General features: G+C 39.2%; 1 protein-coding gene across 12 annotated transcripts in view; it reads left to right on the top strand.

Annotated features, from left to right (window-relative positions):
* The window catches only part of LOC119734853 (voltage-dependent T-type calcium channel subunit alpha-1I-like), a 63266-nt gene that overhangs the window by 12613 nt on the left and 28531 nt on the right, over nucleotides 1-22122 (top strand). For 7 of the 12 annotated variants that reach the window (XM_038208446.1, XM_038208448.1, XM_038208445.1 and 4 more), the window contains exons 6-16: nucleotides 2822-2914; nucleotides 5128-5926; nucleotides 6496-7004; nucleotides 10158-10309; nucleotides 11506-11691; nucleotides 12788-12902; nucleotides 14176-14331; nucleotides 19276-19420; nucleotides 19883-20073; nucleotides 20859-21064; nucleotides 21318-21567. In XM_038208446.1, the coding sequence (XP_038064374.1) occupies nucleotides 2822-2914; nucleotides 5128-5926; nucleotides 6496-7004; nucleotides 10158-10309; nucleotides 11506-11691; nucleotides 12788-12902; nucleotides 14176-14331; nucleotides 19276-19420; nucleotides 19883-20073; nucleotides 20859-21064; nucleotides 21318-21567 (2802 nt within the window). Of the gene's footprint in view, nucleotides 1-2373; nucleotides 2467-2821; nucleotides 2915-5127; nucleotides 5927-6495; nucleotides 7005-10157; nucleotides 10310-11505; nucleotides 11692-12787; nucleotides 12903-14175; nucleotides 14332-19275; nucleotides 19421-19882; nucleotides 20074-20858; nucleotides 21065-21317; nucleotides 21568-22122 lie in introns of all 12 variants that reach the window. The other 5 variants (XM_038208444.1, XM_038208441.1, XM_038208450.1 and 2 more) reach the window with 4 other exon arrangements.

Raw genomic sequence — 22122 nt, 5'->3', positions numbered from 1 at the left:
CGCACAACTGGACTGACTGTTTACGTGAAGGCGAAACCAGGTGTTTCGTTTTGGTCAGGAGATGTAGAACTGGCGGTGAGTGCAAAATTAAACACATTCGGGTAATTATTCCATTCCAAGGACAACTGGGCCTCACAGCTTTTTTTTTTCTTCTCAGGAATCGTTAACCGTGGTCATGAACTTAACAACTGACTGATCGAAGCCAATCAGTAGCTAGATAGCGTACATCTGGTGAAGCTCAATTTTCCCACTGCCAGAAAAAAAAGGCTTTCATCTGTTCGTACTAAAGCTATAATCAATTATGTTAATGATAGAATTATGATTGTGATGACAGCAAAGCGAAAAAACATCTGTGAGCCAGTTGTCCTTATGAAAGCCTTTTCAATGAAACTGCATAAAAGCCATTTTGCATTCAATCAGCTCTCGGAAAAGATAAGATACATTAATTGCATTTTGTCCGAATAATGCAAATTGATACAAGAAAGATTTTTGTTAATCCACTTTAGAAGAATTTGGCAAATGTCAATTGACTTGTATAACTATTGATTGAGTTATGATCATCTCTGGATGAAAATAAGCTTGTTAATTTTTTTCGTGCAAGCTTTTCAGATGGCGCTGAATAAACATTGCATATAACATTTCGTCGGTGAAGACCTAAACCAATATTAATGCAAATAATTGCTGCAATTCTGGACAAAAGTCACGACTTATACTTAAACTGACAAATTCGAATTGACGCTGACAAAATGTTCACTGACGCGGAGAATGCTACTGATATCAAACCTTTTAAGATTTCAATCTTGAATGTTTTTTTTACAGGAATATGTATTTCTATTTCTTTGCATTTTCAGAACATTTTTATCAGTCCCATTGACCCCTTGTCAAAATTAGCCAATCTTTTCTCCTTTTTTGCCCATTATTCAGTGAATTTTCCCCGGAATGTTTTCAGTTCAGACCCTGTCTTTGTGAACAATACTTTTCCATACTCACGCCATTTTACAAGTGAATAAGATTGAATCATTCAAAACATCATTGTTTCAAAAATCCTTTCAAAAATGTATTCATATCAACTCTCGCTTTGCTTCCCTGATTTCAATTCTACAAAAAATTGATGAACACCAAAAAAAAAAAAAAAACAATTCACGGTATGCCTATAGCTATTAAAATTTAGCCATTTACGTCATTTTTGGGGCAACACTGAGTATACAGTGTTTATAACATACGTTGGTGAAGGGAAAAACCCAATATTGACATTTTTGTTTTGTTAATGCATTTTTAACCTTTAAACTAGAATATGTTTGCTTTTCTTTAATTTTGTACTTTGAACTTTTTTGTTGGTCTTTCGTGAGTTACCTTAATTTTTATAGCCATGTTTTCTGTCCGAGTCCAACTTTGGCAGTCTGTCTTTGTTATGTGTAATGTATTCTAGGTGTGTGGTGCCTCATCATCAAAAATAAAACAAATCTAGAAAGAAAGGGTGGATTATGTTGAAAAAGTTTTGCTTTTAGGGGAGCATGCTTATTGAACGCGCTTGCTTGTGCTCTTATAGTAGTCAAAACACAGTCCAAACAGTTGAAAATCTGCTTTTTTATTTCATAACAAGCATTCAAAAACAAAATGTTTCTTTATGCACATGAAATTATGAGAAGCTGTGCCTGTTAGTTTTGTCTTTCTTTGTTTCTTGTCATATTTTTTGTTTGTTCATCCTTTATTGTCAGTGTTACTTATTCCTGTTCAAGTTTTAATCAAGTCAGTCCATTAAGCCAATCACCAATCAGTCACAAGTAAATCCCAGGTCACATCACAAGATGAGGTCACAAACAACAGGGGATGGACAAGGACAAAGGATGGACATTGTCACTGTCATTTGAAAAGCATGTCAATGTCTTGAGACCGGATGACTTGTGATTGACTTGTGACAATTTGTGACTGACTTGTGATGACTTATGATTGACTTGTGATGACTTTTAATTGAGTTATGATTGACTTGTGACTGACTTGTAACTGACTTGTGATTAACTTCTGATGACTTGTGACGACTTGCGATTGGCTTGTGATGACTTGTGATGACTTATGATTGACTTGTGATGACTTTTAATTGAGTAATGATTGACTGTGACTGACTTGTGGTTAACTTCTGATGACTTGTGATGGCTTATGATTGTCATGTGACATCTAGTAATTGACTTGTGATGACTTGTGATTGACTAGTGAATGACATGTGATGACTTGATTTAAACTCTGTCATGTTCCCATCTGTTCGTTTGTTTGTTTGTTTGTTTATTGGTTGATTTGTTGGTCTTTGTTTGTCCGTCCAGTATGCCTCCTTTTTGTGTTGTGTATCAAGCTATCTACTTCTCTCACTCCTGCCAGGTTATCACTTTAGAAAGCTGGGTTGAAATACAGTATTACCTCCAAGACGCTCACTCCCCTTGGGTGTGGATCTATTTTATGTTGTTGATTGTTGTAAGTAGATTGACACTTTTCCCCGTTTGGAATGCCGACCCCCTTCCGTTTCCCTCCTTCCACTCTCGACATCTCATGCATGCCTCAAACCAGATCCCCGTCAAGAATAATACTGGTACTCGGCTTGCATGAGTTTTCATATGTGTGTACCAGGGAAATCGGTGTCTTGGCTGGTCGGTCGGGGGTAACGCCGGCGATCACATAAGACCCACCATTGTGACGCATGTTTGTCTTTAGCTCATTTTTTTTTGTCAGTTCTCTTAACCGTACATCATGGTCTTTATTTTTTTGTATTTTGTTCACATTCCTTCTGATACCACCCTCTTTCCCTCGGGATACCGTAAATGCCGGCCAGGTCATCACCTTAGAAGGCTGGACAGATATCATGTACTATATCCAAGATGTGCATAGTTTTTGGAATTGGGCGTATTTTGTCGTACTCATTGTAGTAAGTATATATCAACCATCATCTATTTGGGCTTCTTCCGCTTCTTCAACTTTTTTCAACGTTTCTTCTTTATTTGCGCCTTTTCTTGCTTGTAAAACTTCTTCAAAATCACATTTTGTGCCCAATGCTTTTTCTCACCATACATTTAGAGCAATCCATTGTATCTTTACCATTTTTCACTTTCACATCTATCCCTTCCATCAAACTGTGTACATTGTGAAAACTTGAATATACTCATTGATAGTTTTTTTTGTAGTGCATCAGTTTAAGTTTTGGAGAAATATTTAGTGGTTAATATAGTTGTAGTCATACTTTTACTAGTCTTAGAGATTTTTGCATCACAAAGCTCACTTGGGTTATTTTTATAACATATAATTTTTCTATTCTTGTTGAGGTCAATCTCGTAAGTACAGGCCTCATGGGAAATTATTTTATTAAAAATTTGTAAAGAATTTATTTTTGATACTGTTGAATATTATGGTAAAAGTACCGTGGCTAGGAAGTGGTACATCTGCTCATGTGTACATCATGTGAATAATGGAGAATGTAGGGTAAAAAAGTAACATTTTTCGCTCATGTACAAAAAGTTGTTCCAATAAAGGCTTTCAGGAATTAACATTTAAAAGTATACACCCTATAAAACAATGTTATCAAAGAATAAGTTACCCCATTAGTACGACTTCAAGGGAACCTTTGTGCACACTTGGGTTGAAAGAAAATTCCCTATTCCCAAGATTCGTCTCACCCAATTTTTTTGTTGAAGACGTTAGTGATCGATAATGGATTTCTACAGAGTAATAGTGAACCGGTCAGTTGACCAGTTTTGCCCACCCTATTATAAACGTTTGCGAAAGGGATAAAAACACATCATGTGAGGGCGTACTTCCAGGGATTACACAGTATGGCTTTTGCACACCTCAATCTATTATTGATCATTAGCGTCTTGAACCCAGGCTAGCCTCACGGTATGATCTTCTCTTCAACTGTTGTATATCACACATCCACCTTTCCCGTTCATCTTTATTAACAGCCGGACACGTTGTGCACATTCACATTTTCACACTTTCCTTTTCCCTTGTGTAGCACAATTACAACTCACTAATCAAGTTGAAGATGCCGTTGGGACTTGCACGACACTGTCTTGAAAGGCAACTGCTCTAACTACTTAGAACGTGTCATTCAAAAGCTAAAGTAGATGGGCCTGCTATGACTTTTCAATTTAATTTGTAGTTAAGTTTAAAGATCCTTTTTCTATCTGCTCTAATCATGTGCTGCTGTTTACCCATAACAAAATTTCAAACATTGCTTCCGATTTCCAAAAGAAAAAACGTTCTCAAAAGTGGGAGGCACAGCTACTTCAAGGACATTTGACTCTTACACAATTAGCTGTTGGAAAAGCTGTGACCATCCTTGTGCAGTATTTTTTCTTTTTAAATTACTTAAGCGTTGCACAGCTGCGCCAAGTTTGTGAAATTGATCGTAGGTTCATTTCCCGGTTGCACAACAAATTCCTGGCATATATTCAGCGTGTGATGTAAGTTACTCACTGGTTTGAGAAATAGGCTGCGAAGTAATGTTTAGACATGGCACCTTTGCACGAATTGAAATGTAGCACCCTTTTCCGTTAACTGTATCAATTTGTCATGGGTGACTGCAAAGTTATGGTAAAGCGTGCTGCTCAGGGACACAAGCCATGGGATCTCTGTCACCTGATCTATTGTGACTTACCTATAATGCATGCATTAAGCACTCAGTGTAACTCACGATATTTCTCATTCACTTAATTGTCTTTCACTTTTTCATTTTCCTGGCATCCTTTCCAAATCTTTTCCTTTACTAATTCTCCAACCTTTTTGCTTACTGACTTGTATCTTTAACAATTTGTGAAATGGTTTTAAGCACTGCACATTATTTGTTAGAAAAGACAAGAGTATCTGATACTTCCATCTAGAATCAGTGAATTTGAATCACATGTAGATTTTTGATGACAAGAATTTTAAGCATCTTTACTTTTGTGGCCAATTAAGAATCAAGATATCATTTGCCATTTATGATATTCCTGTTTTGTAATTATTTCATAAATCATTTCGAATCTGTCCAGAGATATCAAAATTATTCGCATGTTTCATTTGTGTGTACTTTGACAAAATATGATTTGACAAAATATGATATGAACAAGTTGATAACGAATACAACCCATTCTTTGTTTGCAGATCGGTGCCTTCTTCCTGATAAATTTGTGTCTAGTAGTCATAGCAACTCAATTTTCTGAGACAAAGCAAAGAGAGAGCAAGTTGATGGCGGAGCAGCGTAAACGGTTTCGTTCCACCAGCACGCTGGCCAGCAACGGTGAACCGGGCAGCTGCTACGACGAAATCCTGAAATACATCGGACACCTGGTGCGACAGGCCAAAAGAAAAGTCCGACGCTGGCATAAAGGTATCCGCGGGAAGCGACAACGTAAAGTGATGCCCGCCATTTCGTTACGCCGCAAAAAGCACCGGACGAAATCCGTGCATGTGCACTGTCACCACCACCATCACCACCACCATTATCATTTTGGGAACAACAGCCCGCAAGCGCCCCGGGCCAGTCCCGAAAACAGTGATATTGGCTCCTCGCCCACCCGGCAGAGCAGACTTGTGGTGCCCGCCGCCAATGGTAGCTTAGGACCCAGCGTAGATTCGCTTCACTCTATCACCTATTGCACTGAGAATCTCTCGCGATTAGAACCCTTACCCAGCCGGTCACGTTGTAAGCAATCCCCCCACCACCACGTAGTGACTACCCTCTCTATACATCGGGCATCCTCCATCAATTATCCCACCACAAATTCTAAGGATACTCGGCCAAATTCCGCCTTGGCCAAATTGACTGCTGAGACAGCACTGAATAGCATGACAGACGTGCCTCCTAATAAGCTCCAAGAACGCTGGAAGGATCTATGTCTGGGCGACACCCTGAATAAATACAGTAAACTACCCCCAGTCAGGACCGGCAATATTTTCAGTGGTAAGTCATGCCAAAAACAAAAATGAAGAAAAAAAGTAACATTTTAAGAAACCTTTTTTTTTTGGAAAAAAACATTTGTAAACAACCAATATTCAGTTCCAAATCAAGCTGACAGATGTTTGGATGTTCGATTAGTTAAAAACTTTTCATTTCTAGTGTCCAAAGATCTTAGTTGCAACCAATACCTTCTTAGAAAAGTACTGTTTAGAATTGTTTGAAAGCTTAAAAACTTCCTGGCGCGTAAGCTGATTTACGGAAATCCCTTCTGTTGTAACCTGATCAGTGACTGCATGAGACCAATGGGCTGTTTAGAGTTTTAGTTCATTTACTTTTGCATCTACCTTAACCCTTTGTGCACAAATTACAGATTGAATGCAAACTCTGTTCCTGCACTTTGAATTTTGGATGTTCAAGTTTCTTTTCAATTCTAGTGTCAATGATCTGGTTGATGAGTTTATTTATTGAAAGGGTACTACTCTTTGTCATTTTTTTGTAAGAGTCCTCAGTTTTTACTTGTGATTGCTGTTGTACTTCTTCAGTTCATGGTTGGTGTATTCTTTTCACTGCAGGAGATGGCCTCACTCCCGCAGGTGCACACCCCCCGTTAGGGCAGCGTCTGTCGGCTCCGCCCCTCACCCATCCCCCTTCCCCTTACCCAATAGGCCACGCCCATCTTGCCCCTCCCTCGCCGTGTCTTTCCATCCACTCTGCAGGCTGTCCTGTCCATCAGCCTTGCCCGGTCCACACCCCCTGCCGTCCGTCGACTCCATGTCCCTCCCATTCCCCCTGCCCCTCCCGCAGTTCCCGGACCTGCCCTCATTCCTGCCCTGACGGCCACAACGATTACGACTGGACCGATTCCGACTCTGAAAACGAAGACGACTCGGATGCGGAGGATTCAGACTATGAGGAGGAGCAGAAAGGAGACTATGATCTTGATAAGTCGGGTTGCAAAGCCTTCTACCGCAAGGTGTCCAATAAGATCGGGGAGATTGTGGAGAGCAAGTACTTCATGCGAAGTATCCTCATCTGTATTCTGATCAACACTCTCAGCATGGGCGTGGAGTTTCACAATCAGGTAAGAGCAATCTAGGCCAAGTTCGGGCAAGGACCATTAGTCGACTAGTGGTTGATTTGTGACGTACCTTACGCCTGCGCACTGATAGCAACATGCGAACGTCTCTAGTCAAACGCTGGTCAAAATGTCATCGCAAAACTTCTGGATCCTGGATCTCTGCTAGCGTTATGAATGCGCCCGGCTATTGGTTACCAGCGAAGCAGCCAACCCCAGAAGGCTGGTTCCAAATAGTCGACTAGCGTAGTCAACCACCGTCGACTAGACAGAGTTCGGGCAAACGTTAGTTAACCATTGGTCAACTATAGTCCTTGCGCGAACTTGGCCTTCGTAGTATCTTTTTTTCTTAAAAGTAATTTAGCTTTACCTTTTCATTTCTCAGACATTTGATGAGCAGAATAATTTCAAAAAAACTGGTACCTGGTTCTTCAACAATTAATTGAGTATTTTGCTGAAGTTGTTTTGAAAAGAAAAAGAATACTGGTGGAGAAAAGGATTTTAAAATGTTAAAATTCTGTTTTTAAATACTACTAATACTACTGCATCAGAAAAAATTTGAAATGTAGACAGGACATTTTTTAATTTGTCATGAACAAACATGCTTCCCATCCAATAGCAGTGCTACTCAGAAAATGATCAGAAAACTCAGCAAAATAGTATGAGCACTTCCGAGTGTGGGGGGGGGGGGGGAGGGGGGAACACTTGATGCGTATTGATTAAGTGAATAACCATGTACATGTAGATTGAAACGGCACTTCCCCATAATAATGTGTGCGTGCAGAAAAACTTATTGGAGGGTGCACTTCGTTTCTCTGTGAATAGAAAGTATAAAGACTGTGAATTTGATTGAGATTCAATTGGCTTTTAGAATGGCTACACAGACAAATGCGAATTCGATACAAATTTGATATCTCAGAGCATTTGGCAGCAAAATTTGCCGAAGTTCAAACATTTGCAAATTTGCAGTATGATTGCTTTTTGTAACATCACAAAAAATTGAGTTTGCTTTTTGCGCTATGTATGGACCTGCTCTTAATGAAAGCATGTCATTAAATAATTTATCACATGTTTTTGCACCGATCCTATCCTACACATTTCTTCTAAAAAAATGTTTTTCATTTCATTGCAAACAGCCCTGTAGGGCTTAGCGACCTCGCCATTTACATGTTTACAGACGTCAAAGCATTACAATTCTTTCCCGCGAGGACAAGACTCATCATATTTTGCCTTCAAGGTGGTAATTATCAGCAAGCAGACCCTGTAATATTAAGAGCCTACTTGTCCATATCTCTATTGAGTGGGCAATTTTGCTCATGCAATCTTGAACACTAATTGCCTACAAATTCCCATGCTGCACATGTTTTTTTTTTTTGATGGTAAAAAAAAAAAATTACGCATTAAAATATAAGTTATATATATCTTTTTAACCTGGAGTTCTACCTCAGTTTATATAATGTTGTTTAACAAAAAAAAGAGAGGAAAATTCCATGCATTTTTATGCAATACCCATAGAATTAACCTTTTGCGGTAGAATTGCGTCAATGCAGCTTGTGAAATATTGTCCAATTACTTGATATACAAGTGGAGGCAGAACGCGCAAAATCTGAGACAAACAAAACTCAACGTACACAATTCCATAGGGTTGTCTAAGGGGCGTGGCTAACTCGCAAACGGCGATAGGTCAATCGTTGTTATTGGCAAGGAAAAACTATTATTTTTGTTGATAGCTGATCAATTTGTTTTTACGAAAAAGTCTCCAAAACAGACTAGAAAGAAACAGAATAATTTAACTTTTAAGGTGTTTATTCTAATACTTCCTCTACTCCAAATAAATCTGTTTTGTTGCAAGCACTTTTCCACATTGCATATATCTAAAAAAAACAACAACAACAACTAATATTCATGTTTTATTTTCTCATTTCTTACCGTGGAAACCAACACATGCTTACCTAGCAACCAGTCATCAATTATTACTGCGTATCCTAGACGACCGGATACTGTTGCTATCCACACACTCCTCATATCCGCTGCCATGTTGGTCTTTGGCCGCCGCGTTTCCCTCAAGCTGTTTTGTTTTCTCTCCTACTTGACCCCCTACCTGTGCTTATTGGAGCACATTATTGCGGACTGTGTGTTTGTTTTGTGCACAGCCGCGCATCCCGCGTAGGCACTTTGATCTGGGACGAGGTAGCGCGCTCTGTGATCATACTCGTTCTGCATAAGATTTGAGTGAAGGAACTTGTATAAGATTTTCATCACCAGGTTGTATAAGACACAGCTAATTACGGCCGGAAGCGATTTATTTTGCTGCCAGATGATTAAACTACAGATTTTTTTCTTTAATAACCAAAAATGTCTAAACTTTTCGGTTGAGAAAGCTTTAGGCAGTATTTTAATGAATCACAAATGAAGTCTGTTGTACATAATTTGGTTGAAGGTTTAATGTTTAATGAATGAATTATAGTCTGAAGCCTCCTTGCTACGAGTTGAATTCCTTTAGAGTCTGGACATAAAAATTGGTTTGCAGATTTTAGCTTTGAGTTTGTACAAAGAACACTGCGCTTTGTCACCATCAACTCTGCACTTGATGGAGATTTAAATGTGAATATTTGTGGAAATAATGTGAAATGTGTATTTTTAATGATGGGTGATGCTTTCCCGTGGTTCCATTAAGATACCAACATTTTACATAATGATTAAAAATTAACTCATTGTCATAAATTAAAATTAAGGAAGAAATTCCCAGTTTAGCCAGTAATTTTCATTTGAACCAAAAGAAAAGATACATTTTCCATTTGAAAGAAATACAAAAGCTTCAGCTTACATTTTTACCAAAGTACGTTATTCCAATATTTGCAGTTGCCAATTGTTTGGTTACAGCAGTAGTCATTGCATTGCAATATACCAAAGTTTGAGATGATTCCGCAGTTGGAGTCAAAGCCATGGTTTGAAAAATTGCCGGGTAGATGTATTGGACCTAAAACGGATCCAGGTTTTGGAAAATAGCCAGTCAGGTAGATGAAGTTACATGTGCACAATCCTGTCACTCAAGGAGACAATGTTCATGGTAAAACATATTTGACAAACAGCATACGATTTTACCTTCCTGGCTTATAATTAATTCATTCCTGTTGAATTTTCTTTGTACTTTTGCAGCCGGACGAGTTGACAGAAGCTCTAGAGATCAGCAACCGTATCTTCACCAGTCTCTTTGCCTTGGAGATGTTGCTGAAGCTCATGGCTTATGGCGTGGTTGGTTACATCAGGAACGGGTTCAACGTCTTTGATGGCATCATCGTCATTGTTAGGTATGGAGCGGGCTCAGCTAGTCCCTCTAAGCAGAAATTATCGCTTAGCAGTATTTCCCTCTAAGTAAGAAATGTTGGTTAGCAAAGTTACACGATGAGCAGAAATAGGCCGGGAACCAGTCACATGCAGTATGAATCGCATGACCTGTTTGGCTGGTAACCTATTTTTGATGAGGAAGTATTTTCTATGCTTGCTACATTTTTGTGTTTAGAAGCTCCACGAAGTGAGATATCAGTATTTTGTCCCAACATCATACTTCTAATTTTATGTAATTTTTTGTTTATGATTAAACTATTGAGGTGACCAAAGATGTAGTCAAGTCAGTCACAAGGCAATCTCAAGCCAGTCACAAGTCAATCATAAGTCAGTCTTAAGTCAATGACTAGTAAGTGACAAGCCAATCACAAATCTGTCACCAATCAAAACAAGTCTGTCACAAGTCAGTCACAAGCCAATCACAAGTCAGTCACAAGTCAATCAAGTCAGTCCCAATGCAATTACAAGTCAATCACAAGTCAATCACAAGACAATCACAAGTCAGTCACAAGTCAATCAAGTCAGTCACAAGACAATCACAAGTCAGTCACAAGACAATCACAAGTCAATCAAGTCAGTCACAAGACAATCACAAGTCAGTCACAAGACAATCACAAGTCAGTCACAAGACAATCACAAGTCAGTCACAAGACAATCACAAGTCAGTCACAAGACAATCACAAGTCAGTCACAAGACAATCACAAGTCAGTCACAAGACAATCACAAGTAAGTCACAAGGCAATCACAAGTCAGTCACAAGCTAATCACAAGTCAGTCACAAGTCAATCATAAGTCAGTCACAAGTCAGTTACAGGCCAATAACAAGTCTGTGAAAATCAGTCACAAGTCATTCACAAGTCTGTCACAAGTCTGTCACAAGTCAGTCACAAGTAGATCACTAGTCAGTCACACGTAGATCACAAGTAAGGACAGGAGTAAGAGGGGATAGAAAATGACAAAGGAATGTCTTAGTCATAGTTCATAGCATGTGATTTGAGACTGGAGGACCCCTCATCATGACTTGTGAGAACTTGATTTCTAAAAATGACCCTCAAAATATGGATTTTTGAAAGAAAGCAATCAAATCTCCACATTTAAAAATACAATTCACAAATGCCATATTGAAAACTGAAGCATGTCAACTTTTATTTTTCACAGCGTGGTTGAGATTATGCAACAGGGCAGTGGGGGTCTGTCAGTCCTGCGAACGTTTCGTCTCTTACGAATCCTCAAGTTGGTGCGTTTCATGCCAGCGTTACGACGCCAGCTTCTGATCATGCTCAAGACCATGGACAACGTCGCAACGTTCTTCTCACTTCTCTCGCTGTTCATTTTCATCTTCAGGTACTGAAAAGTTTTGATTACTTTTTTAATTGAGTTTCTGAAATACTTGTTTGGCCAAAAAAGGCTTGACTTCACAAGGGTTGGCTTAACAAAATGATAATATTCTCTTAGTCCTAGGTTTTCTATTTCTCATTAATGGACTTCCTGCCCAAATATGCCTTCACAATTAAAAAGAAAAAGACATTAAAAAAGAAAATATGTAAGAAAATTTCTTTCATTGAAGGACTCTGGAGCAGGGTTTTCTTTGTACACCCACATTCAGGCAGTATTTATCATGCAAAGAAACTATAAGTTAGTGCTTTATAGTGGGTTGGCTTAACAAAATGATAATATTGGCTTAACAAAATGATAATATTCTCTTAGTCCTAGGTTTTCTATTTCTCATTAATGGACTTCCTGCCCAAATATGCCTTCACAATTAAAAAGAAAAAGACATTAAAAAAGAAAATATGTAAGAAAATTTCTTTCATTGAAGGACTCTGGAGCAGGGTTTTCTTTGTACACCCACATTCAGGCAGTATTTATCATGCAAAGAAACTATAAGTTAGTGCTTTGTCACGAAAAGAAATTATAAGTTAGTGCTGTGCAAAAAAAAAAAAAATAACATTGGTTGTGTGCGCTACTAACAAAAGTAGTACGTGTCATCTATTCAAACCGTGGACGAAATATACCAGAGAACTATATCGTCCATGAATCCCAGCATATGTCCGCGATTGGGGTCGTGTACAAAACCTATATGGGAGTCTTCCTAAAAAGTTAGAGCACAAACAAAAGAGGGACAATAGGACGTCCACGATCGATGATGAACACACGTATGGGTGTGTAGACCCATGTTTACATAAGTGTAGAAATTCATGTTATTTTTTTTTCATGCTATGTTATTGTTTAGAAAATTGAAATTAGTTGTTGCTTGCTTTTCACTGAAGATGATCATAGCATACCGATTGAAATTCAAACACGTCCAACTCAAAACAGATTTTCACAAAATACTAACGCAAACCTTCTATAATCTTTGCATTGGTTTGATAAATATCTGCAATTTAAATATATTTTTGTAGATTTGATATTTTTAATTTGTTTTCTCTTTAATTCACAGTATTTTGGGAATGCATTTGTTCGGCTGCAACTTCTGTAGATACGTGGACGGGGAACAGGTGTGCGATAGGAAGAACTTTGACAGCCTGCTCTGGGCCCTTGTCACCGTCTTCCAAGTAAGAAAAACATTTTCTTGATTGTTTTTATACGCTAAATGTACTCTTTATTATTTTTATAAAGATCAATTCCAGTGCTACATTCATTAGATGTGAGTGCCGTGTTACCTTAAATAAATGTCATGGGATTATAAGCCTAGTTGAAATGGCTTACTACAATTTATCCTAGCAGCGAAACTGTGGCAGAAATCACATCTGAAACTATTGGGATACAAACCCCAATGATTATTGTTTTAAGACGCCCTAAAGATATCCAACAATGTGATTGTATAGCTCTTAAACTCACGAGTCAGCTTCTGTAAGCTTTGAAATAGCATTTAAGCTGTTTTCCCAATAAGAGTAAGCAGTAAAACATGACTCGGGCCTGAAACGGGATAAGTAACGGAGCACAACATGAAACATGTTTTGCATTGAAACATTTGCAGTGTTATTCACCGGGGGTTGCTAAAAAAAGCTCGCTGCGTTGCACTTAAGCACACATTAAGCCGTTGATTTTGCCAGCCGGGCGGCATGTGACATCACATAACGACCCTTGTATCCATGGCGACGGAGCCACGTCGGAGCAAATGTAAATCTAATGGGAGCATTTTCATCCCCCTGCCGTTGTTTCCTGTTGAAGTCGGACTATGTGCTTTTTTTTCATGCCCTGCAAAGTGTACATCCAGCACTCGGGCACAACATGTTTTTGTCCCCAATTTTCTGAGTGATTTATCTTCCAGAAATTATGTTGGAATCAAATCAGAGATGTTTTTGTTTGTTCATATTTACATTTTTATATTTCCTCACATAAATTGTACGGGGTAAACTAGAAGTGACACATAAGGGAAGCTCTCCCTATTTTGAAAATGACAGTAACAAAATTTACCTCTCAAAATGTTTGGATCTCATTCCCCCATGACCAAAACAGGAACGGAAAAAAACTGAAGTAAATGTACTGCTGAATCAAGCTTAAAAAGAACAAAGTGTACATTTGCACTTTGAATCAAAATAATGCGTTCATTTGGAAAGATTCAGGTTAAAAAAACCATCAAAAACCAAGATCACCGGTCACGTTCAGACATTAAAAGAATGTATCATTCCGGTGAGTATTAGTTCATAAAGCTTATCGTTTGAATTTTGACATTGTTAGAAATTATCAGTATTGTAAAACCACTGGTCCAGTGTGATCATAAAAGGCACAGAGGTCCAGCGTACATTTCAAGCCTGGTCGTTCATTTTTCCCAATGTCTTTGATTTGTGCTATCTCGTTCTGTTCACATCCCCCCCACCAAAGATTTTGACCCAGGAAGATTGGAACATAGTCCTATACAACGGCATGCATCACAACTCAGCTTGGGCAGCGTTGTACTTCATCGCCTTGATGACGTTTGGTAACTACGTCCTCTTCAATCTCCTGGTAGCCATCCTCGTGGAAGGCTTCGCTGCAGAGGTGAGATCCATAAAACTTCTCCCGACTTATGAAACAAAGAAACGAAAGTGACATGAAAGTGTTTTCAACTGCTGACTGACTAGAATGGTCTAAAATATGCTCATTAAAAAAGTTCAAAGGGCTTCTCTCCAATCTTTGAATAACATTCTGATAGGATCGAAACATCAGGCATTTTAACGTTTACGGTTTGTAGGAAAAACATAAAAGTTGCAGCAACCTGCTTGCAAAAATTGCATTCATTAAAAAAAAGTCTTTATTTTGTTGAGAGGTGGGAGCGAATTATATCATCAGCAAATGTTTGAAATTGGTATTTTTATGCCCCTAAAAAATAGATTAATAAAATAAAAAAGAAATTCCTCTCGTAAACAATTTCCCCACGGACGATTTATCTCAATTCCAATTCTATGATGCCACTTCTAGCTTCTGAACCGGGCTATTCATCTATTCACATATGTCACTTTTAAATCTAGTGAGAGTCTGCCTTCAGATTGCAAGCGTTTGTTTTTCTCCCCTGTTGATTTCTTAAGTTCTTCCGCTGCACCAAAAATAGACCTCGCAAACAGAAAGATTAGGTGCTGCTGAAACTTTAATGTGGTTTTAATGTGGTCTATATCTAGACTTTTTTCCCGTCGTATCTCCCCCAAGAGCGTACAAAAGTGGACAACAAACATCTGCATCAGAATTCATGATTTTAAATTTCTGTAGCGATTCAAGTTGACCAGTTTTTCACTTTTGAGACTACATATCTGTTTTAATCGCCCGTCCATGTTAATTTTTGAGGGGTGACCGTTTCAATGTTCTGATGTCATCTGGAAAATTGTTGATTTTTTTGCTTCGTGTTAACATTCTGTACGAATAACGAATAAAGCCTAAAATAAAAGGACAAATAGAAAACCCTTACTAAATTCACATTGATCAATATGGGATTGAATGAAGAAATTGAATGTGGTGGGATTCGCACCTGTAACCTTTGCTACACAGTTGCAGCGCTCTACCAACTGAGCTATCCAGCCGTAGTTGGTGGCCTGTTCAGTGAGAACCTGGAATTAGGAGCAGTGTTAAGATCAAGATGCTTTAGCATATCAGTTTCTCATACTTTGTTTCACATAAAACCCCTCTTGCTGTAAACAATCTAAAACTCCCAAAATCTGAAGTTCACAAATTCATGTATTCTTGTACTTTTCTTAACAAACCGCTGCTAAAAGACACCACAGAACTCTCCCCATCAGTTAATGTTTCCTCAAAGACACACCAAAAACCCAGCCCCGTTGGTCTGTGCAAACCCATCCAGCGCTCATAGAAAATCCATCTCACAGGCTTCTCAATAATTCAGAAAGAGCAGACACTCCAGCGATGCATGTTAATGTCTACAGGGAGCGGGACACACATCATCCTGAAATCTTGCACATTACTCAACCCAAGTCTGTCCGTGTCTTTATTCATTCTCCCGTCTCTCTTGTCCCCACCATCCTGTCATTTGACGTTCTTCCGTATTCTTTGACTAGACTTATTCATATTTGAAGGTTGTTTGATAATACAGGGTCCCTGTAGTGTACACACAATACATGCATTGTTAATACGCTGAAATGTCAGGAGTCACTGGTGTTTTTTCGGAGCCTGGAGGATTTTTTTCCACAAATAACACGGACAATAAGATTGTGACTCACAGAATTATTGTCAGTACTAATTGAGCATCGTTGGCACGCGACAAACACAAACAGTTTGCAAGGTTCTGCGGCAACGCCGCGGTCTGTGTTTTGCTCTATGGCGCTCTTTGGAGAAAACTTTACAAAATACTAAATTTACTTTTTAGACAGTCAATTTAGATATTTCTTCAATTTCGATATCCCAAAAGTCACACCCTTGTGCGAGAGTAACTTTTTCTGTTTTTTTTTTTTTTAAGCCTTTTCTATTTTTGTGAGCTCTTGTTTACACATTTGTAATGTTAAATCTTTGATTTGTAATTGAAAGTAAACAGACAATTACACACAAATATAAATATTTTTAATAAAAGATTCGTACAAATCATCCTATTATATCAGATTAAATCTTTACACAGACCTTAGCAAGCTTTTTGGTTTTGTCGTTGACTGTATAATAGAGGGTTCATTCTGTAAATAACCACATGTTTGAGATGATATCCATGGTTCACATATAGCTTTTAATACAAATTCTCCAACATTCAAGTTGTCATAACATGTCGTTGTAAACAAGTATTCGAGGAGGAGGCAACATTGTCAGATTGCCGGACAAACATGCATCTTTAATGAGCGCGTCTCACCAAGTACCGGTCGGGTAATCCTACTACCATCACACAAAAAACACCTGCCGTGCTGTGTGTCATTCCACACCAGTGCCTCTCTGCCTTCCCGCGTTACCATGACAACTGATATTACTCTAATGCATTTGACATTTTCATTCTTGCTTTGTCTTCGTGCCAATGCCACGTCATACTATCTGGCCACTTCCATGTTTTTTTGTTGTGGTAAGTAACTGAGCTTTTTTTATCAGTCCAAATTTTGCATCGATGTTTGAAGTCCTTGTGTAGCGTAGTGATCCTTTCAACAACTCCCTCCCCCCCCCCCCCCCCCCCCGAATGTCTACTTAAATTGTGCAGTGACAAAATACACACAAATTGCACACACAAACTTGAATAGGGTCTAAGCATGCCCAACATCTCCCCAAGTGCAACCCCTTTAGTACCTTGGTCCCTCGTGTCCCTTTAGTTCTGTGGACGGAAACTTATAATATAATTACACGTAGATGAAGTACAAGCTTTTAGATTCCGTTAATTTGCATGCATTGATAGCAGCTGTGTTTTGGGGTAAGTTTTTGTGCTCTAGTATTTTTGTTGCTGTTAGTAGTTTCATTCCTTGAAATCTTTTATTTACAAACCAGCTTTGTTTTGTTGTACTCTTCTGTGAAAAGTTTTGATATGATTAGTACACTTTTAACAAGGTCGTTTCCTGAAAATATATTATTCCAATAATGAATGTGATATATGAAAAAAGTCAAGATTGGCAAATGTTTGGGTTGGCATACTGCTGAGATATTCTGTGGTAGTACCACTCTGTATGCTGCCTGAGAAAAAGGACAATTTCTGATGTTTACATAAAATGCAAAGTATTACTGTGGAACATGAGCAAATAGTGTAGTTTAGAGTGGTCCACTGTACAAACACTCTACCCTCCTGATGAGAATGTTCCACAATACAAATAGAGAAAATGGCCATGGACAAACAGAAGCCGCAAATTAGTAATGGTTGATTCTGCAGTGTCTGCGCTTTGATCATGTTTGTGCACGGGTGTGACATTTCAAGAAATCTGTGTTTGCATTGGTTGCCTGCAAATGTGTGTGAGTGCTGCCGATATTCCCACATGTATGTTCGCAGACGTCACTCCTTTTCCCTCTAACTTAATCAGGAGTCTCTTAAGAGTGCTACATGATGGATTGGTTTTCGTTTTTTAAACCAACGGATGTTGAGTGTTTTTTTGTTTTAAAGCAAGACGCACTCTTAGAAGAGAATTTAAGTTGTGTTCTGTGTTCTCAGTATTTGTCAGAACTACCACTTTTTTCTGTTGTTAGTTTTGGTTGATTAGATAAGTAAGTATTAAAATACTCCCCCACACAACTTTCCTTTTATTTTCTTGTCGCCATTACCACAAACTCTGGCACGTTTGTGATAATCCCTTTGTTCAGTCAAGGTTTTACGCTTTCCAGAAACTTTTTCCCTACAGCATTTGAAAGAAACCAATTTTGGCTTGAGAGTGGGTGCATTCTAAAGCTTGTTCCCTGTGCATTAAGCTTATTAAATCGCCTTCTTATCATTCAAAAGTTCAATGCATGTTGTTGTTTTATACTTAACTCAAAAATGTCTTGAGAATTGTAAGTAACAATTTTCTTCCGTTTCATTGTCTTATTTTTAATTTGTTTTAAAAAACAGCAGTTCAGTTAAAACTGTTCAGGTAAATTTGCAATTATAACACTGCAAAAATATAATCATTAAAAGCATTGAATTATTCTTTTCAAATGTTAAAGCTAATATGAATCTTATTTTTAAATTTTCTGTCTGGGAACATCAACACTTTTTTAGTTTCCTTTAAAAAATAAGTTTCTCACATTTTTCACTTGCGGCATAAATTATTCTGAGTGTCTTCATATGTCAACAAATATAAATCATTACGCAAGCATTGGCATAACATCAAAATATGTTTGAAAAAGAAAAAAATCCCAAGGACTTTTGCCTGAAAGATTAATGTGATTATAAAGACAGACAATACACGCGATGAATCCCAAACGAAGCAAAATTCACTCGATGATGCATTTGCAACGCTCGCTTTTCCTTGAGATGTGACCTTGTGATTCAATTAAGTCCTGTGTTTTTCAAAAGGATGCAGAATTCAAAATTGATTTCCCTTTTGTGAGGAGAAAAAAAATCATCTTCAATTTCATGGACATGGAAGTTTATCGCGGGTTGTTTGAACTCGAGCATAATTGTTTGTGAGACAATAGCAGCCAATGCTTGGCAATTTTGACAGTCGTGTTGTTTCAAAAATTTAGCCAATCGAGCTGAAAATGACTTGCGTATTTTGAACTGTTGTGTTTACATTCACGTCATTAAATCATGGTTGATTTCCATTCATTCTTTACTTTCAAAATATACATTAAAGTTGTCATGAACATTTTCATTTTTGACCATAAAACTGTTTAAAATAGTTTTGTAGAATTTTTAAAAGTCCTGTTGTTAACTCAGTATCACATCCAGAATGCAAATTTTAAGAAACTAGTTATTTCAAACAATTAGGTTTAGATTTTGGATCCCTGTAGCTTAAGGTGTGTTCCCTTATGTGTCCATAGAAATCATGCAGTAGCATGCTAGGTTGGATTTTCAGACTGTTCATTACGTACATTTTCTTGATCACTATTTCTGCTCATTTTTTTCAGCCGTACAATGAACAGAAAGAGTCCAGTCTTGCCGCAGCCAGCCACGAGAGTCTGGAGGAGGATGAGGGATACTCGGGGGAGGAGCATGAGAAAAAGGAGGAGGGCAACGACGTACAGTCGGTCACATCGGGTAAAGATACCTCAGGTATAACTAATAATGATATGATGCTTCTACAGTGCTTTATACTCAAGTCTCAAAGTGCTCCAAATGTTTTATGGTGCGTGCAGTCAAACCCTGACTAGGAACATGGTGCATGTGTTCTTGGGCAAGACACTTTACTACAATTGCCTCCGTCCACTCAGGAGTACAAATGGGCTTCTTGAATGTTTAACCAGAGGTTGGTTGAAAAATAAGAAATACTTTGCAAAAAAATACTTTCTCAACGGCATTCACATTTGCATTGTGCCAAGTATGGACCGGCCCTATAGTAACTGGGCCTTAGTCAGTATTTTGAAAAATGAGGTGCCAAAATTTGCCTTAAATTGAAAACAGGGCATTCAAGTTGCTTAACAAATTAGGCATGCAAAGTAACCCACAGGGTGTCCTAAAGACAACTACGTCCAAAGTACAACTCTTATTTGTTTTCTATCCTTGCTCAATCCACAGATGAGAAGCAACTGGCCTTACCCGCCCCCGAGACCACCATGTCCCCCGCCCCAGCCACCCTGATGAGTCCACCCATCATAACCCGCACCGCTGCCACGCCTCAGGGCTCGCCCATGTGTGAACAACCTAAAGGATTCATCAAGGGGCCTTTCCTAGACACTCAGTCCATCGACTCCGACACCCAATCCTTGGTCAGTTGGATTTTGAAATCCGTAAAAATGTATTGTATTTATTTACTTATGAATCTATCAAAGCAATGAGTGTTCGGGGGCTTTGGCTGGTACAGGGAGTAACAAGCAGGGCATTTTGGGGCAGTACAGGGAGTAACAGGCAGGGCGGTTTGGGGCATTAGAGGGAGTAACAGGCAGGGTGGTTTGGGGCGGTCCAGGGAGTAACAGGCAGGGCGGTTTGGGGCAGTACAGGGAGTAACAGGCAGGGCAGTTTGGGGCGGTCCAAGGATTAACAGGCAGGGTGGTTTGGGGCAGTACAAGGAGTAACAGACAGGGTGGTTTGGGGCAGTACAGGGAGTAACAGGCAGGGCGGTTTGGGGCAGTACAGGGAGTAACATGCAGGGTGGTTTAGGGCAGTACAGGGAGTAACAGACAGGGTGGTTTAGGGCAGTACAGGGAGTAACAGGCAGGGCGGTTTAGGGCAGTAAAGGGAGTAACAGGCAGGGCAGTTTAGGGCAGTACAGGGATTAGTGGCTTGAGATTTGAAGTTGAACCTCCGGAACATTGCGTTTCATGTTTGGCAGAAAAATGATATGAGATATAAGAGAGATAAACAAAGAGATTGACTTAACATACAATGTATTCGCTTAGCAGAGAAGGTAACCAGCCAATCTGCCATGTATTATATATTGGTTATAACTGGTTCCAAGCTGATTCTGGCTAAGTAGAAGTTTCCACTCAGTGAAATTATGCCCACGTATTTGTGTCTTACTCAAATATTTCCATCAATCTTCCTCTCCCCACAGTCCTCCCTGCAATTCCACGGTTCGCCTCGTCTCCCACGCAGTAATCTCTCCAGGAATGGTTCCGGCAGGCAACGCGGCGGGCTGTCAGCCAACCCGGCCCACGTCAGGGACAGGAACTACCTACGTCCCTTCCAGTTGCCTGAGGCAGACCATGGCCTGGACAGCGACAGTCATTCCAACATCAGTAGTCGCATCAGCAGTCGAAGGTGTGAAAATGTAGTGTTGTCGTAAGCAAATCCAGGGCTTCTCAAGTCAGTACTGACAGGATAAATTCAGGCTCCTTTTGGGAATTTTGCGACTCTGTCTTCCTTATCTCATGTTATTTTAGCAAACTTATCGGTCAAAGGAGCATTGAGTAATGTTTTTGTATTGTAGTCACTGACACAAACTTTACTCTAGAGAAAAAAAGTCAGAAGATAGGTCTTCATTTAGTATTTTATTCTCTACCTCATTGACTAGGAGTTCTTCCGACCACAACGGCTACGTCCCGGACAGCGACAGTCGCAGGACGTCCATAGCAAGCTGCAACGGTGACAGTCGACGCACATCTTACATCTCATGCAATGGCGGCTCCTTCACTGCCCAGCTGGACAAGCACAGTCTGGAAGCTGAGAAACGAAGCAGCCGGGGGAGTAGGGGATCCGTGGGTAGGATGAGCAATCGGGAAGATGAGGAAAGCATCGAAGATCCCGATCAAGACGATGAAGCAGTAAGTCTTAAATACTTCGACTTTTCGATTTTAACAGTCAGTTTATTTGAGCAGGAAGATTTTACGCAAATTTACGCAATGATGTAACACCGCTTTTGCCGCATGTTATTTGGCAAGTTGGGCACCAAGTTAGGACACATTTAATGAAATGAGCATTTCATGAAAATTAGCAAGTTTGTAAGTCCCGATGCAAGATAGTGACACCATTTTCCTTTGACGTTTACTTCACCTGAGGTGATATCACTTCCTAGCACTGCTGTTGAAGAGGATTAACCCTAATGTAGTTGAATATTCTTGAGGCCATTTCCCAACTTGTTTTTTGCCCTGACAGTGGCCATTCAACTATCCAAACAAGACGGAGCTTTTCCCCTAGCTCATTGCAATGTAGTTGTTTGTGTTCTGTTTTAAGAGTTTTAAGAGTATTACTAGAAACCCTGTGGCGTTGTTTTTGGTAGACACGTTGGTGCTTAAAAGCTCAACCTTGTAAATCATTGTGGGCAAAGTAGATATCAACGTTGGAAATGGATTTTTTTCCAAATTTTTTTTTTAGGACTT

This window comes from Patiria miniata, unplaced genomic scaffold (assembly GCF_015706575.1).
Source record: "Patiria miniata isolate m_02_andy unplaced genomic scaffold, ASM1570657v1 HiC_scaffold_28, whole genome shotgun sequence".
NCBI classification, from domain to species: domain Eukaryota; kingdom Metazoa; phylum Echinodermata; class Asteroidea; order Valvatida; family Asterinidae; genus Patiria; species Patiria miniata.
This window is presented reverse-complemented; position numbering and strand designations above follow the sequence as displayed.